The following is an 18,617-nucleotide window of genomic DNA, read 5'->3' as shown; positions in this document are numbered from 1 at the left end:
AATGGGAAAGAGATGTCATTCATCATAAAGTTCCAGGTGTTTTGTTTTTCTTTGGACCACTTTCTGCAATGCATGGTATACTTGCATTTTAGTATGTTTTTTAAATACAGTGTGTAGTCTGTCTCTGTCTGATTTTTCTGATGATTTTGAATGTTTACCTTAGCTGCACATTCTGTCTTCAAAAACTGTCTTGATTTTCTTCCTGTGTGCCATATTTCATGTTACAAATAAGTACTTTTTATGGTACAGGTCAAGCCCCAGATCTGGGTGTCTCCAGTGCTCAGCAAAAGCTTCCTGCACCACCCCCTAGTGGAAGGCCTTCTCCTGCCCCCAATGCTGCCCAGCCTGCTGCTGCCATGCCTGGGCCTTCTGTACCACAGCCACCACCTGGACAGCCTTCACCCATTGTTCAGCTGCAGCAAAAACAGAATCGCATCAGCCCTATTCAGAAGCCGCAAGGACTGGATCCTGTTGAAATACTCCAAGAACGTGAATATAGGTAAATGTATATAACAAGATTCAAATGAATATGCATTTTCTCAACTGAAAATCCTTGAAATCATCTACTATAGAGACAACAGTATAAACTGAGTTTTCAGAGGGAGACCATGTCAAAGAGAATTACAGCAATGTCAAACCAAACAATTATTTAATTCTATCCCAAGTTGTGAACTAGTCTAGCCTGCTGGCCGTGTCACTGCAAATCAGATAAGTTTAAAACAGACAGGCTCAAGGACTCTTTTGAGTAAGTGTATTATTTGAATGCTGCAAACACTGAAAGTTGAGAGATCAAAATCCTTGTAGTCTACAGAGAAACCAGTTCAGTGGAGAAAGTTTTCAGAATTATGAACAAAAGAGATTAGAAGAGAACAGTGGAGGTCAAAAGGCTGAGGAGTTAGAGGCCACAGCAAAACCAAATTTTATTAGTGATGATGGGGTTGGCTGAACTACCAAAGAGTAGAAAGAATATTAAGGAGGTCATAGGCAAAACTGAAAAAAAAAAAAACCAAAATATTACCAGGAAGCATGATCTTTAAAAGTTGCCTCCTGAGTGCCCTAATTAGGTGGTGAATGATATTAATTTCAAAGTGTAGAGGGTGACACTTCTTGGGGAGTTAGAAAGAGACTTCTTCGCTCTTCCCATCAGCAAAGTTATTAAACAATTGACCTTGAGAATCTGCTGGGCAGGACCTTGACCTGCACCTAAAATATGTTGCTGATCATTATCAGTGAGGGGGAAGAGACTGCACTCTGTGTATTTGCTTATTTTGGACTGAAGGTGCATCTTCCAGTTACTGTAACAATGGGTTTGTAGGGGAAGGGAGACAAAAAGAATGATGGTCTCACCGAAGACCAGTTTAATTACTTTCTCTTCACAAAGGTGAAACAATCATGAAGTTTTTCAGAGTGTGGTGCCATGTCCAGAATCCAGGCCTTGATGTCAGCTCTCTTTGGGATATTTTTGTGGTCATTCTGTCAGTCTTAGCCTTCTTACGTTAGGACTATGATCATCAGAATGACCAAAGCTCTTTCAGCATGAGCAATCACTATTTTCTAACATCTTTTTCAGAAAGCTTGCAGAACACACCATTATGCAGTTTCATAGTTGCTCTGAGTGAAGCGTTGAGGCACTAACCTGAATCAAGAACAATGTGGCCGGTATATTATAACCTTTTCTGCCTCAGTTAACCTCAAATTGTTATTCCTGCAGACTTTCCAGCTCTGCTCCATTGCACTGTTTGTGCCGAACTGTTACATCTTAATATGCATAAATGGAGAAAAGTGAGGTGTCAGAGAAAACAACACTGTTGCATTTACTAATGTGGAGAACCAGCTGCAGATACAGCATATCCATTAGGTTCTAAATACGCAGAACTTCTTGGCAAAGTAAGTGAGGTGGAAGTTTGATAGGGATTCTGCAGCAGGAAGGTTTTATTTTTTATTTTTAATTGTAGGACACAGATAATGATCCAAGCTTTTTTAATGTTAAACACTGCTGGAATATGTTTTTGCTTGCATACCAGAATATTTAGAGCTCTGGAAGTCTTTTCATTATTAAAAACTGTGTAAGTAACACCAGACACAAACTTTGAAAAAAGCAGTTTAAGAGGTTTTGTGCTTTGGATGGTGCTAGACTTAGCTTTAGTATAGGCAAGTTTAATGCACAAACTTGATGTAATCACTGTTTCTTCATAAAAAAGGGGTAGAAAAAAGCCAATATAAATGTGCTTATCCTGAAACCAGTGGAATTAGAGAAAGCTTTGTGAAATGGATGTCTCTCTGATTACGAAATTAATCTCTCAGCACTGAACTTTTTAATAGAGGGGCATTATACTTTGAAATACTTAGAAAACTATTTGAATTACTCATTTTCCTGAAAAGACAGAATTACCACATGGGTATTTCAGGGAATTGATATTTCAAATATATATATAGGCCCAAAAGGTAAAGCTTTTATATACTGCCTTACTGTGGGAAAGCGTGAGCTTTGGATCTGATTAAATTAGGAATGCTGAAAATTACAGATCAGGTTTACTCAGTGACTGTACTGGTTTTGCCTGGGATAGAGTTAAATTTCATCCTAGTAGCTGGTACGGGGACGTATTTGGGATTTGTGTTGAAAATAGTGTTGATAAGATACTGACATTTTTGTTATTGCTGAGCAGTGCTTACACAGAGTCAAGGCCTTTTCTATTCCTCATACAGCCTTACTGGCAAATAGGGTGAGGGTGCATGAAAAGTTGGGAGGGGACACAGTTGGGACAGCTGACTCCAACTGACCAAAGGGATATTCCATACCATATGACATCATCATGCTCAGCAATAAAACTGAGGGGAGGTTGGTGGGGGCCTGCTGCTTGGGGACTGGCTGGGCTTCAGTCGGTTGGTGGTAAGCAATTTTTTTCATATGCTTTGCTTGTCTTTCGTTCTATTTTCCTTTCTGGTTTTTTTTTCTCTCTTTTCCTTAAAATTTTTGGAAAAAAAATTAATTATTAAACTATTTTTATCTTAACCCATGAGTTTCTTTCTTACTTACACCCCCACACTGCGGGTGGGGAAGGAGTGAACAAGTAGCTCTGTGGTGTTTAGTTGCTGGCCAGGGTTAAACCACAGCAATGAGCTGGAATGTGGTGTTTCTGGACTAAAGGTGTGAAGTGTGCCGCTGGAGACACAGTAACTTAATGCTAATTCATGAGTTACATGATAAAGTTTTAATTGCTGAGGTGTTTGACCACTTCTTTAAACACTTAGAAATACAGTATAGTGTTCCTATTCATTAACCACATGTTAAATAGACCAATACAGATGGAGGAGCAGAAATGCACCTATTAACATACTGCGGGATCTGAAAAAGCTTTGAACCTAATGAAACATCAGCAAACTGCTTTTTCTCTCTGAAAAGCCTTGATCTGATTATAAGAAAGGCTCTGGCATTAATTAATAAAGAGAAGGAAAAAGGAGACGTAAGTCACAATGCATGCAGTTACTGTGAGATACTAGTATTTTGATTTGTTCTTACTCTGTGTATCGGGTGCAGCCATTTCGACTCACGTGTCGTCTGCTTTTCAGCTGTGAGGCTGACATGCCAGGAGTACGAGAATTTACGTCACTGTGCTAATACTGTGGAGTGATGAGGGGGCGAAAGGACGGGGGAGGAATGACCACTGTATGCAAAGAAACACTTTAGAAAATGTTTTCATTTGCCTTCATGGTAGTTCCAAGGCAGGTAGCTCCAATTGCAGGAAGAGAGCAGCAGTCACCTTTTCCTAACGCCATCTGATGTTTTGTGCTTTGTGAAAGAAAAGAAAAGGGAAATCTTGAGTCCTGTGCAGTATAGGGAGACGAGATATCTTCCTGTTCCTGGGCCTTTAGGTTTTTGATTTTGGGGTAGAGAGAACTCTGTTTTTTCGTGTGGTGGGGATGGTGTTTGGTTTTGGTGTGTTTGGTTTTGGTTGGTGGGTTTTGGGTTTGGTTTTTTTTTTTTCCCTAAAGCATGTGGGAAATTGAGGGCACTGATTCAGTTGAACTTAGATGCAACTTTTCGATAACTTAATGTTTTGGGGTCTGTTATTTTAGTGTCTTTGCAAAATTCGCGGTTCACAGAAATACTTGTAAATAAACCACAAAAACTGTAACTGTTAGCTCTGTGATCTTGGTTTTCAATGTAAAAAATAGAAAAAAAACAAGGTCTTTTTGGCTTGTCCATTATTCTCTCTTTCTCTCTCTCTTGAATTTGCAAATGAATGTAAAAGGAGCTTGTAAAGGAGGAGTGAAATAGAATCTGGTTTACAGTGTAACAGCTATGTAAGTGTGAATACTTTACATGAACTTTTCACTTGTCAGTCAAATAAGCAAGTAGAATTCCAGATAGTAAGGAAAACTGTGTCATTACTGTGCATAAAACAACAGCCATCAGAGAAGCTTGAAAACAGCATCCTGTATAGTATAAGTAAAATAAAATTCCAAATTTTTTTTAACCTAAATACTTCTAGTCGAAATGAAAAGAAGGACCAAGGGGTATTTTCATTGTTTGACAATTTATTTTCGAAATGGAAAAGGATACCTAATGTCATCTCTGCAAAAACCTGTTAGTTCAGAAACAATTAGTAAAAGCCAAATTGATGCCTGAGATAAACTGACTACTTTTACTTTATAATTTTGATAATCACTTACAGATTTCTCCTCATGTCTTATCCAATTTTCTATTTACTTAGGCTTCAGGCTCGAATTGCTCACAGAATCCAGGAACTGGAGAACTTGCCTGGTTCTCTGCCCCCTGATCTGCGAACCAAAGCTACAGTGGAGTTGAAAGCACTTAGATTACTGAACTTCCAGCGCCAGGTAATGCCTTTTGCTTCAGGAAGATTCTTGTAGATATCACAACCAAATATGTTCATGTAGGAAAGAATAAACTGGCAAGAGATTTTGCATCAGCACTGAGCCTAAGCAGAAGACTTGATCGATAAGCAAATCAAAAAAGAAGTGTTTAACTTGTATTATATTTTGTTTTGTTAATAAAAGTGTGCAAGTGTGCTTTTCACTTCCTGCTTTACCTTCCAGTCTAAAGTGTAAACATAGAATATGTCTTTGAAAACAAACATGGCATTGGCACAAAGAGAAACCAAGAGCTGGACAAATCTCAGTAGACATAGTTTTTGTTCTGGGTCCCCTTCTTTTAGGAAGAAATGTGTGTTGGTGTTGTGTGTGGGATTCCTCTGTGATCTGTTTTCAGGTTTTCCACTGTGACATACAGACTTTGAAAATTAAGCCTAACGAGATCATACCTAAGATAAAATTTGATATTGAGTGCAAATGAATTTCAGAAAAGGAATCACACTGCCAGACTTAAGGGCCTCTTGCCATTGGCTTTTCCAGCTGTTTTGGAAGAGCAATTATGTGATTTGGCAGGTCAGGCTTCCTGACAGAAGCCTTGGCAGTAGTTGTACCATGATGTCCAAATCTTCCTTCCCCCTACACTTGGCACTCCTTTGTAATGAAGTTTTGTCAGAGGTCAAATGAAAAACAGCAGGCTCTCTGTGCTGGGTCTGAGGCAATATTGTTCCAAGGCCTTATCTCTCCCTGCTGTCTCCTATGTAGCTTGCAATGAGATGAATTATTGGCTATGTTCAGGTCCAACTCTAGAAAGTATGTTATGTGTAAGTACATTTGTGTTTTACTTTGATGGTGTGACAGCTAGCCCCTTTCCTTGTAGCAGCATCTTGTAAAGAAGTTGTAAATCATGATTAACGAGTATTTGGCACTTCTGGCTATTCCGTGGAGATTAAAGATTCTTTTAGGGCGACAGACAACTGCTGCAACTGTGTAGGTGCTGGATTTTTTCAGAAGTGTAATGGAAAGGGAAGAAGAGACAGAGGCATCTGGACTGTTACTCTTTTATTCAGCCATTCCAGTGTTTAAAAAGGTTTGGTTTTTTTTTTGAAGTGTTTCTTTTTTTCTCCATTGGTAGCTAAGACAAGAGGTAGTAGCTTGTATGCGCCGTGACACAACGCTGGAGACAGCGCTGAACTCCAAAGCCTACAAACGAAGCAAGCGCCAAACTTTGAGGGAGGCCCGTATGACGGAAAAACTTGAGAAACAGCAGAAGATAGAACAGGAGAGGAAGCGTAGGCAGAAGCATCAGGTATTTTAACTTGCTAGCTGTTACCTTGCTTTTCATGCGGGTCTTTTCTGTTGTGCATTTTGTTTACCTTTGGAGTTTCTAAGATTAAAAAAACTCCAAATCATGTGATAAGCAATGGGAAGATGATAAGATTAGAACTTCTGTATTCCTGATTTCAAATCCTATGCTTTGTCTTGAGTGTCTGCACTAATTTGTTTCTCTTTCTAGGAATACCTGAATAGCATATTGCAACATGCTAAAGATTTTAAAGAGTACCACCGCTCGGTTGCTGGGAAAATTCAGAAGCTTTCTAAAGCTGTGGCAACCTGGCATGCCAACACTGAGCGTGAACAGAAAAAAGAAACTGAAAGAATTGAGAAAGAAAGAATGAGGAGACTAATGGTAAGGAGTGGAGGAAGTAATGTTTGTTTCAGCTAAAACTGCATACTGTATCCTTTTAATACTTCATATAGAGTCTCAACCACACCCATGTAGTTCCTTTGCAGGTGAAAGCCTCTATTACACAAAACTATAAATGTAAAACTGCTGCAGTTTGTTTATGTGTGTTTCTGATAGTGGTAGTGATTATGACACTGTTCATTTTAACCTATAGCTACTCCTTTTTCTAAGGTTTTTGGTAAGAGTAATTGTTTTTTCTACCGGCATGAAAACTTCACACAGCCACTTCTGTATAGCATGACTTAATCTCATTAACTTGTTACACTAACACTGTTACATAGTTGCAGAGGTATTGGTCCATTATATAAATACCGGACTGCGTTTTATTTCTAGATTTATAGTGAAGATGGCATCTGATTAACTTGTTCATGGCATCTCTGCAACTTTTACATAAAGCTGATTTCAGGTGCAAAAATAGATAATCAATAGCATACATAGCAGTAATGCATGTATCTACTCATTAATGCTCCGGGACTATACTCCTTGCTATTTCCCTTGCACAATTATCATTTGTATCGTTCTTAGCACCGAGTAGAATGGGTTTGTGTATAACCATGTCTGCTCAGACTGAGTCAGTGGGCTGCCTACATTTCAGAGTTAAAATAGTTCTGGAATTTAAAGTGCAGGCAGATTAATATGTGTGTTAGCAAGTATGTTAGCAACTGGGGTTGGAAAAATTTCTTCAAGACATTGGTTAGCTCTTTTTTTAACACTTTACTAACACTTTACCAACATAGAATTGAACAGGAATTGACATGCTTACTTTGAAACGTGGTGGTAAAACCCAGTAAGTATCTAATATGGGTGCAGATGCAAAACTAGTCTCTATCCCACCATGTGGGATAGAGTATCTATTCCCACCATGAATAAAGACTGAACAGTTTGGTTTTAAAAATCACAAGATTAAATGTAGAAGTAATTAAATACAAAAATTACAAAAACTTTGAAATAGAAGTTTGTATGAAATGTAAATGAACAACTTCTGTAAGGGAATAACAGAGCATTTTCTAAATTCATATAGCAATCATCATTACTGAGCTTTTTTATAACTTGAGATAATTATCATCTCATAAAAATGTTAAGTATTAGAGAAAAAAGAGCTGATTTAAAAAAGGTAATCTTGATATTTTAGAACTATTGTGAGGTTAGACTTATGTCAGTCTAACATGAAGTAAAGTAAAGATCACTGCTGCTGAAAAATATGAAGTAGATTTGAATATCAGGAATATCATCAGATTTGAATATACTTTCAGATTTGAATGCTTTATCTTAAGTCTCCTTCACCAAGGCTGTGATAAGTTTTTACGGTAGATAAGTAGGCGTTTTCAGCTTGGGGCCTTGCACTCAGGGCCTTTACCCCCATTAAATCCTCCTGAAAAGTAAACTGTGTGTTAAGTCAGTGGGGTTGTTTTGCGTATTTAGTTTTAGTCCAGTTGTGATAAATTTTGAATTTGCAGATGTGTACTAGAGTTTTTACAAACATCTTCTCCTCTCAGACACTTGTTGTGCTCTAGGAGAATGTGCTATGTCTAAAACTCTTCACATATCTTTTCAGGAATGTTGAATTCATTCCACAGATTGTCCTTCGTGGATTATGATTAAAAATGGTGACTGTGTCACAGCTCATTAATTTTAGTATATATCACATGCAGGAAAGGGCATTGAATGATTTAAAAAGATACTGTCAAGACAAGCTTCAATGTATAAAGTAACTTGTCTACATTACAATGACTGTGTATTCAGTAATACTGGGCATAATAGTAATAATGATAATAATAATTTAAAATTCTAAGAACTTAGGATTTGAGTGTAGTTCTGATGGCTTGAATATTACAACTGAATTTAACAAGCAATTTTACAAACTCAATTTGAAGCTTCATTACACCTCATTACGTGAGCTCATTACACCTCATTATAGCTGTTCTTGCCAACTTTCTGCAGTTCTGATATCTCTCCAGAAAGTCAGGAGATGTTTCGTATCTGCCAGAGTGCCATCTTTCAAAGTAACCATCTTTAAAATATTTCTTATTCGTGTTTGGGTTTATAAGAATGTGTACACTTCCTTTATTTGTTGTTTTAGCCCAAATTTGTTATCTCTGCTGCTTTCCTTGTATTTTTCTGACATGCTCAAATGCTGCATTTTATCTTTACAGTATATGAAAATAATGTTTCCTGGAATGTCTTACCCTTAACAACATACTTAAACAGTACCATAAGGATATAGAAGTTACCAGAATGACTCAAAGATATGGCTTATCTCATGAATCCTATCTCTTGATAGTGATCTGTACCAAAGGTGGAATAACAGCAGAGTAGAACAGTGATAGTTAATCTGCCCAAAATAATCTAATACGTAAACAAATAAGATTTGTATTCATACTGCAAAAAGGACTGAACTCAAGTTTGCATCTAGCTGCCATGTTCTAACTTTGGTTAAGAGCTACCTGCACTTCATGTCTTTGAAAAATCACCTCTGTAGCAGACTTATCAAGCCTCTCTGTTTTGGGACATTGTAATCTGTTCAATGTGGCATTAAGTGCTTGGGTTTTTTTCACCCTTACCTTCACAACTGCTGTAGAATTTCCAGTCATTAGTCCATGAGAGTAGTAGATACTTAGAATCTTAGAGTCCCTGAACCCCCAAGTCACTCAGGCTGACAGGGAGCTCTCTTTTCCTATCATCTTCCCAAAGCAGAGTCAACATTGAGCTCAAAGCAGGTTGCTCAAGGCTTTTTTCAGTCATGGCTTGAAAACCTCTAAGTTTGGAAATGGCACAACTTCTCTGCCTGTTCACATCCTTCTGAAGAGCAACCCAGCCCTTGAGCATGTTGAATAGTATCCCCCATTTTCATGTCATCTGCCCACCTGACTAGAGTGCCCTCCATCCCTTCCTCTGGGTCACTGGTAGAGATGTTACATTCATGCAAACACAGTATGCCCCAGGATAGACCCCTGTGGTATCCCTCTTCTTACTGTCTCCATATAGAATGTGATCCTCCACAGCCTCGTGGAGAAGGACTTAGGGGATGAAAATCTGGACAAGAGCCAGCAATATACACTTGCAGCCCAGAAAACCAACTGTATCCTGGGCTGCATCAAAAGCAGCGTGGCCAGCAGGTGATCCTGCCCCTCTACTCTGCTCTTCTGAGACACCACCTAGAGTACTATGTTCAGCTCTGGGGCCTCCAGCATAAGAAAGACATGGACCTGTTGGAGCAGGTCCAGAGGAGGGCCACATGATCAGAGGTCTGGATCACCTCCCCAGTGAGGACAGGCTGAGAGAGTTGAGGCTGTTTAGCCTGGAGATGTCTCCAGAGAGACCTTACTGCAGCCTCCCAGAACTTAAAGGGGCCTGTAAGAAAGATGGGGACAGTGTTTTTAGCAGGGCCTGTTCCAACAGGACAAGGGGTGGTGGTTTTAACTGAAAGAGGATAGATTTAGGTTAGATGTTAAGAAGAAATTCTTTGCTGTGAGGTGGTGAGACACTGGAACAGGTTGCCCAAAGAATTATGGAGGTCCTGTCCCTGGAAGTCTTCATGGTCAGGTTGGACAGGCGTTTGAGCCAACCTGGTCTAGTGAAAAGTGTCCCTGCCCATAGCATGGGGGTTGGAACTAGGTAATGTGTAAGGTCTCTGCCAACTCAGACAGTTCTGTGATTCTATGATTTTATGACGCATTTACACAAATGCATGACCCTGTGGGCTCGATCATCCAAGGAGTTCGCTACATATCTAATTGTCCCCTTGTGCAGATATTTAAAATTACCTAACATAACACATGTTTATTGACATAGGAGTTGGTTAGTGTTTCTTTACAAGCAGTTTGCTCATAGCTCTTGTCTATTTTGTATTTCTAGGCTGAAGATGAAGAAGGCTACCGTAAGCTGATTGACCAAAAGAAAGATAGACGCTTGGCCTATTTGTTGCAGCAGACAGATGAGTATGTGGCTAACTTGACTAACCTGGTATGGGAGCATAAACAGGCACAAGCAGCCAAAGAGAAGAAGAAGAGAAGGAGAAGAAAGAAGGCAAGTAGTAACAGCTGCTTGGTTTTGTCCATCTCTTCTTCAAATCCAGTTTTAAAGCTGGTAAATGTAATGATACCCAATTATACACATACCAAAGTATCTAAAATTACCTAGACTGCCACATTCTTAACACTGAGGGAACTCATCTTTCTCCACTGAAACACATAAAAAATGTGCTATCAGTAATTCCAAAGAAAGTGAGAAGGAGGCAGGATTAGAAAATTGTGGACTGTTAACATTAATTCGTTGATAAACTTTCTACAGGCAAAATTGGGCCAGACATATAAATTAGGATTAAAATACCCAAAAAGGATCAAATGGATCCAAAACACATTGTATCAAAAAGATGGGGAAAGTCTGGTTTGTGTAGCTGTTTAATACAGGGAACTTTTATAGACCTCCATGTTCTACATTTGGTTTGGTCCATTTTGTAGGACAACTGGAAACGACTAGAGAAGAACAGCGTGTATAGGTTTATTATAGTAAATGGCTGTTCTGCCAGTAATATGCTTCATTGTGCATTCTTAACATTTAATTGAAGCTTTAAAAAATTGTCTTTCTTCTTATGAAATATTTTACTCTGTGAGAGGGTCTAATGGAAACTGAACTATGCTATTTTTGAAAAAATAATTCTGTGTGTGAAATAATCATTTGTCATTTTTGTGATCTCTGAGAACCTTTTGTCTCTTGCAGGATGGGTAAGAGGATTTTTATAATCCACTTCCATGCCTGGTTTGCTACTAATTACTGAGACAAATAATAAACATTGTATTTATATGGTTTACAAGCAGCACTCTAAATATGCTAATAAATATGAGCATATTAAAAATATCTTACTTTGGAGATTAATGGCCTAGAAAATGCTCCATGTTTTCTCCTGACCCTCTCCAAAACCTATGTTCTTTTGATTAAGAGTGTATTCTTAACATTAACTATCTCCAGCCTGCGGAGTTCAGGTCTAACTTAAAGAGGGTTCTTGACCTATATTACTCGTGAGAACAGACCTGATTTAATGTATGAAATTCACAGTAGAGATTATCCTTAATGAGATAATGTGTGGAGTAAATACATTGCTGTAAGGAAAAATAATAATTCCTTCAACAATTCGCATCTGTGATATGGTCCTTTTTCTATGTCAGTTTAGCTGAAGTATATATGAGGATCAGAGTATCTTCTGGCCATGTCACTAAAGGCAATAAAGGCAATTTTCTGTCACTGAATTAAAAGGTTATATATCCCATAAATATTCAGTGCTTATTCCAGACTAAAACCTAAAGGAAGATTAGCAGAAAAAAACCACCAGCTCTGTCTTGATCTTTCACAGGTTTTTGTTTGTTACTAAGTTCTTTCCACCAAGATTTTGCTCATCTCTCAAGAGTAAAGGAGAGCATGCAAATATTACCCTTTGTTTTAATTTATAGTTCTATGAATTTATTGTTGCATGGCTGCAGCACTCATTGAAGTTAGTGAACACTGTGTCTTTTTCCAAGTGATACATTTGTTAACACTTACTGTTTTATGTTTTGTAATCCATGCAAAACACAGATTACGCTACATCTGTAATTAAATGTTTTGTACTTACCAGAGAAATAAGAGAAGAGAGTACTTAGGATTTTCTCCTAGAAGTGGTAGTGAGGAAGTGAATGGTGAGAAGAGATGTGAAGAAGTATTTGTCACCTTTGCAAGTGAACCCTGTATTCTTATGAGAACAAAGTTTCAGATTAGTCCATTTTGCCTCTGAGATACAATTTGAGGAATCTTTATGGTAGATTTTCCCTCTCTGCTTTTTTCACATTCCTGTGTTTGCATCCCCTGGCTCCAGCCTTCTGTTCAGCTAGTGTCCCGCATCCTCACTGCAGTGATGGATTGAAAAAAACCTTCAGATGCAGTTTTCATCTGATAGGCGAGTTTAACTTGCTGTGCAACCTTTCACCTTTATCTGTAGAACTTCTTCCTATCTTATACAGAGAATGAAGAAAACGTGGCTTTCTAGTTTTGTAAAATCGGAATTTCCTTGTCAGGTATTAAGTTCTCAAGATTAAAGACATCTCTGAGTAGCCCAGAATACAAGCACAAGATAGCTGTCATTGTTCACATTTATTTCCTTTGTAACATATTTCTGGTGTCTGAAATAATCTTTAACTATAGGTTGTAAATATTTCTTGTTTCACAGCAGGATCTGATCTTTGCGCAGTGAACAGCACTGATGCATACTGCTTATTTGTGGAGGTGTGTTTGAGTTGTGAGGAGCTTTCCACTGACTGTAGCTAAGCTATAGCAGTGTTTATAGTAGAGAGCAGTTTAATGTGCAAAAGAGTGGACCTCTCCTCTTGCTATTCATCCAAGGAAAAAAATACCCTCAGTCAACGTAGCTTATTCAGCTGAAGCCAGATATGTGATGTTGTATCTTATCCTGCCCCTTTGTTTGTTTAAACCTTTCAGTTCTGGTACAGTTATTTTCTTGGTCAGCAGACATAGCTGCTGCCCAGGAATGCTGAATCAAGCAGCCTTCAAGCTCATAGTGCTGTTCTCACTGAGTGTCAGCTATTGTTGCATTGAACAAGACCAATGACATTTGTGTAGACCAGTGAAGTACTTAAAAGCCTCTCCTTCAGGTTATTTTTTCGTATATTTAAGAATGTTAGACTTCATAAATATTTTGAAGGTTTTAGGCAAGACTTAAGCTTTGCCAGGTCTCCATTTTTGCTAATACTAGTAAAAGGGTGGATAGCAAAGATAATTATGCATGTGTCCTGAAGTACAAAAGCTGTGCAAAAGAAATAATAATAAACTTCTTTTAAATGTAGAATTGACCCCTGTTTGCTACTGCATGTTCATTTGAAGTTACCATGCTGTGGAAATTGTACTTCAATGACAGAGACAAAGGCTGGAGGCTACATCTGAAGCAGATATTGAGGATCATATCAATATTCAGAAATGCAACTATTCCTTAAGTACACTTCTTGAAAAAAAAGAAGCAGCTGGATTGTCTAAATTTGTCGCACACATTAATGGTACTTGAAAGTTTAGCTATAAAACACATTTAAGAGATCTGTTCTTGGATTTAGTCTGATCTGTTTACTTCGATAACCAAAATAAAACTGTGCTCTAGTACTACAAACCCAGACCTGTGACAGGAGCAGTGGCTGTATTATATCCTTTCTTCTCATTGTGAGAATTGTTCTGGAAGGTTCCAATTCAGAAGCAAACTATATCTTCCATTTTCTCATACTATCCTGACATTTTTAATGAGGGTAAATGAGCACAAGCTTTTATGAAGATACTGCTTATTTCTTGGAGTAGTGTCTTGGGAGAGAAAAAAAAAAATCTAGCTTACTCCAGTGAATAACTCCAGGGTACTTTTTTTGTGTAATTTGAATAATTTTTTCGTAGACTTAGTTGAGATAATAGTGCAAAGAACTCCAAAAATAATTCTTCTAGTTAGTTGTCAGACTGAAAAATTGTTTACATACCTGATATAAAAGTGCCTGCACGAATATCACAGTATGTGATGCCTGATGACACGATTGAAATTGAGTGCAAAGCACTTTAGGGGAAATTACTAGTAAATCACATGAAAATTAATTACTATTTTACTTGTATTAACACAGTCTGTAAATAACTGAACTCTAGATCTTAACCAGGAATTCAGTAAGCCAGCCACTGTTTTGGTGCAGATTTGTTAGTGACTAGAGGCCTTGTAGTTACACTATTAACTCTAGGTTATGGTTTTCGAGTGTGAAGTACCTCTGGGCCTGTCTCTGTCCACCCACACCTTATTACATGGATCCCAGGCTATTTGGAAAGTGAAACTTACTTGTGGTCCAAAACACTTATATCGTATAAAGTATTCTTGTAGTCTGTAGTCTGACTGTGATATTTTCACTTCTTTGTTGTAGAAGGCTGAAGAAAATGCAGAAGGAATGGCATCTGGTCTTGGTCCTGATGGAGAGGTATGAATTTGACAAGGTGTTTTTTAAAACTTGACAGTCATTGTTTTGTATGTCATTGCTTTAGCTTAAAAATATATATCAAGACCACAGATGTTCTAGGAGGAACTGTTAATAAATAAACTGTTAAGAAATAAAAATTATCTAGATTAACATTTATGCTAGCCTGTTTCTCTCCAGGAAGTTGAAGACTAAAAGAAAAGAGAGATTGAATCTGTCACTTAGTAGCTGAAAAATCCTTCTCAAATTCGTTATATGCTTAAAAGTAACTAGTTTTCTTGCAATTGAAGTGTAGACACAATTTACTTTCTAAAATGAGGTTGTAAACACAATGTAGTCTAGCTTTTCTAATTTGGATTAGAAAATACATTAAAATACATTACTGACATCGCATGTAATTACCTTAGACACCGGACAGGCTAGTATGGGTTAAGACAACTGAAAGTTCTTTCTTCTTCAGAAGCAAATGGAAATGAGTAATTTTTCTGTGTCACTCTTCAGATAATACTTTCATTCAGTAGTAGGGGATATACTGCCTCATCAAGAGCTATTCTGTTAATGCTATTTTCCTGTTCCGTATTGTTGTATAAAGACTTTAGAATTGTATTTATTGTTTTACTTTTGTTTTTTCTACTTGCAAGTGATATTTTTGCTGATGTAGTTAAAGAGTTACAGCAAAATCCTTTCATATAGTTACCATTGCACAAAAATAATACACATAACATTCCTGTGACTTAAGTACTTATGGAAATGGAGTAGTTTTATACTCCATCAGAACTGTTCAGAATTATTTTTTCTTGTTTTTACGTATATATTAGGAAAAGATTCTTCAGTAGAAGACAAAAAGATTTTGAAGTAGAAAATCTGTGATTAAACAGGGCAAAGAAATAACAAAAAAAGTAGTTATGCTATTCTGATTTTGTTAGAGCACCAGAATAAGTAAAAGGTTTTGTTATTGTAGGGGTTTATCAGCTTAACTGAAGAAGTCAGGACAGTGTACCTTTACTTAAAAAGTTAGTTAAATTGTTACATCCTTGTCTCTTCCTGTAAGAGAAGAGGTCATAAGGTATGAGTTTTCTGTTACGGATGTCCTTTGGTATAAAAAATAAGATTAAATGAAGATAAGCATACATACCTTGTAGCCACCAGTGTGTTGTTTTTCATGCTCCTTTTGTTAATTTATTTGGAATGCTGTGATACATTGGTGGAAGTCATGTAAAATACAGTAAACACAGAAGTGCTCTCACTCTGTGTTTCTTTCATAGCCATGTGGGAAGGTGTAGCTTCTAAAAACAAAACTTCAGTGTTTGTTGAGATCTGGTATTTTGAAGGTGCCATTCTTTCTTTTTATTATGTATGACAAGCATGAAATTCAGTTGCCTTGTGGTATAAAATTTCATTTGAATTTTTAGCCTATAGATGAGAGCAGTCAGATGAGTGACCTTCCAGTCAAAGTGACTCACACTGAAACAGGCAAAGTTCTTCTTGGACCAGAAGCACCAAAAGCAAGTCAGCTGGATGCTTGGCTGGAAATGAACCCCGGGTAAGCAGTCAGCGTACAAGTAGGCTGCTTTTTCTATTTGCATTCTTAACTTTTCATAGACTTTGCTTAGTTATTTTTTTGTCATTCTATTGTATTGTGTTGTATTCTCTTCTATTCTATTCTCAATCTTACTCTATTCTACTCTTAATTTATTTTGTCTAAACTGAGTAGGAGATGTACTGAAACTAATCCCTCCTCTTGTTATTTGTAATTCATAATCTTTCTGTTGTCCTTGTACAGCTATGAAGTTGCTCCTAGGTCAGACAGTGAAGATGAAAGTGGCTCTGAATATGAGGAGGAGGTATGTGTCTTTAAAAAAAAAACCAAGTACTTATTCCATGTGATATTTTCCTCTTTGTCATCAGAAAGGAGGGGAAAGTGATAGCAGGCACATAGGTGTTTTAAGAATAATACAAATGGGAAAAGTTACTGATTTTATAATGCCTTCCAGTTCATAGCAGTTGCCTTTTATATATACTGTAAATGTCTAACTGGTAATCGGGGTTAGGAAAAATAAGCTTGTAGAGGTAGACAGAGTAAGGCTTTTAAAGGTAAGATCATTAAAGGGGAAAATACTTTTTAATTCAAACTATCATGACTTCCTGTTGGTTAATGTGTAGTAAAAATTACCTTCTTGTTGCGCTGCAGTGCAGTTCTGTTGCAGTATAGGTGTAAGTAGATTTTAGTGATTCAAATTTTTGTCATAAAGTGTTGACCATGGAAAGCTATCAGTATATGAGTGCCGGTTGAAAATATGACCTAGGAGGATACTGTACTTCCCAGCATCCCTGTTCCTTTTCTGTATTCTGTAGGATGATGAAGAAGAGTCAAGTAGGTTAGAAGCAGATGAGAAGATACTTTTGGATCCTAACAGTGAGGAAGTTTCTGAGAAAGATGCAAAGCAAATCATTGAGTAAGTGTTCTTTAGGTGCTGGTTTTTTGTTAGGGATTGTGATTTTTTACAGTGGCGTTTCTGAAGAGTGCTTGCTCTGTATTACACTGAGTTGTGGTAGTTTCTCTGGCATGAACATATCCAGGAGAAGGAACATGATCATTTGGTATTAACTGTGTACTTTTTATGAAGTACGCCCTTCAGTATACTCACCACAGTTGGGGATTTGCACCGTTTCTTTAAACGTATGTCTGTAAGCTGCGGTCAGAAATACAATTTGTTTGTGGGAGTTCACTTAAGTTCTTTTTCTGCTTTTCAGGACAGCCAAACAAGATGTGGATGATGAATATAGCATGCAATATAGTGCTAGAGGGTCTCAGTCCTACTATACTGTTGCTCATGCAATCACAGAAAGGGTGGAAAAGCAGTCTTCTCTTCTTATTAATGGCACGCTGAAACATTATCAGGTGAGAAATGGAAACGTTAAAATATTTAAAACTTGGAATTATGGTTGACATTTTGAATGGCAATTTCATTGTGGTATTTCAGGTGGAAAACTGAAAATTTGTTAGGAATACAGGATCTCCTCTAGTAGGCTAGAATTTTGGAATAATATGGACAAAGCAGTGACAGTTACCTTTCACAGATAACGTTTCATGCATATTGCTTGAATAATAATAGCAGCTTTCTGCATATGCCTGTAACTTTTTTTTTCAATGCAAACCAGTCAGAAAAATCTAGAGGGAACAAAAAAAATCAGGAAAAATTTCTTCACAGAAAGCGTTCTGAAGCATTGGAACAACTTGCCCAAGAAAGTGGTGGAATCACCATCCCTGGAGATATTTAAAAGATACATAGGTGTAGTGCTTATGGATGTGGCTTAGTGGTGACTGTGTAAGGCTGGATTAACGATTGAACCTAATGATCTTAAAAGTCCCTTAGAGACAAAACAATTCTGTACTTCTTTGATTCTGTAATAATATTCTGGTTTTGCTATCCCTCTCATTGACCTGAAATTTCAATTTCGTTTTATAATTAAAATCCTTACAGTTCAGTGCAGTGACAGATAAAATTTGGAAATGAGAAGTATTTTACTGCAGAGGTTGATGCTTCGTATTCTTTACAGACATTCATTGTATTTAGTAACTAGTGTTCTAATATAACCTAGATTCATGTATGATTAAAAATGTCTTTGGTACATGTTTTCTAGACTTCATACATGCAGTCAGCAGCCTTCTTTACTGCATAATCCTGATTCATTGTCTGGGAGGGTTTACCTGCTATACCAAATGAATAGTGTATAACAATACTAATTTGATGGCCATATTGGCTTAATGTGTTCATGCATGGAAAATTAACATTGTGATAATTCCTTTACTTCCTGAATTGTAATTACCTGTGGGACATAGGAATATTCTTGAATAATACAAATTTGTGGTTTGCAATGCAGTTTCCATGTGTACCATGGACACTCACAGGGATTACCTTTTAGAGCAAATTCTCTAGCTGCTTAATGTGATATCTAGAAATTGAATAAGTAGATTTGGGTTTTATGATGTCTGTTCTGTATAGGAATTACACCACAGGTAAGAGGCATACTTGTCTAGTGAACTTCTATGTGAAAGA

General features: G+C 37.4%; 1 protein-coding gene across 1 annotated transcript in view; it reads left to right on the top strand.

Moving 5' to 3' along the window:
- The window catches only part of LOC104492354 (probable global transcription activator SNF2L2), a gene marked incomplete at its 3' end in the record, with an annotated part of 31,774 nt that overhangs the window by 11,608 nt on the left and 1,549 nt on the right, over positions 1-18,617 (top strand). The window contains exons 5-14 of the mRNA XM_010134901.1: positions 250-499; positions 4,716-4,842; positions 5,969-6,142; positions 6,350-6,523; positions 10,436-10,606; positions 14,506-14,559; positions 15,969-16,099; positions 16,340-16,400; positions 16,912-17,012; positions 17,311-17,458. Of these exons, the coding sequence (XP_010133203.1) occupies positions 250-499; positions 4,716-4,842; positions 5,969-6,142; positions 6,350-6,523; positions 10,436-10,606; positions 14,506-14,559; positions 15,969-16,099; positions 16,340-16,400; positions 16,912-17,012; positions 17,311-17,458 (1,391 nt within the window). The remainder of the gene's footprint in view (positions 1-249; positions 500-4,715; positions 4,843-5,968; positions 6,143-6,349; positions 6,524-10,435; positions 10,607-14,505; positions 14,560-15,968; positions 16,100-16,339; positions 16,401-16,911; positions 17,013-17,310; positions 17,459-18,617) is intronic.

The sequence above is a fragment of the Buceros rhinoceros genome, unplaced genomic scaffold, assembly GCF_000710305.1.
Source record: "Buceros rhinoceros silvestris isolate BGI_N320 unplaced genomic scaffold, ASM71030v1 scaffold2174, whole genome shotgun sequence".
Taxonomy (NCBI): domain Eukaryota; kingdom Metazoa; phylum Chordata; class Aves; order Bucerotiformes; family Bucerotidae; genus Buceros; species Buceros rhinoceros.
This window is presented reverse-complemented; position numbering and strand designations above follow the sequence as displayed.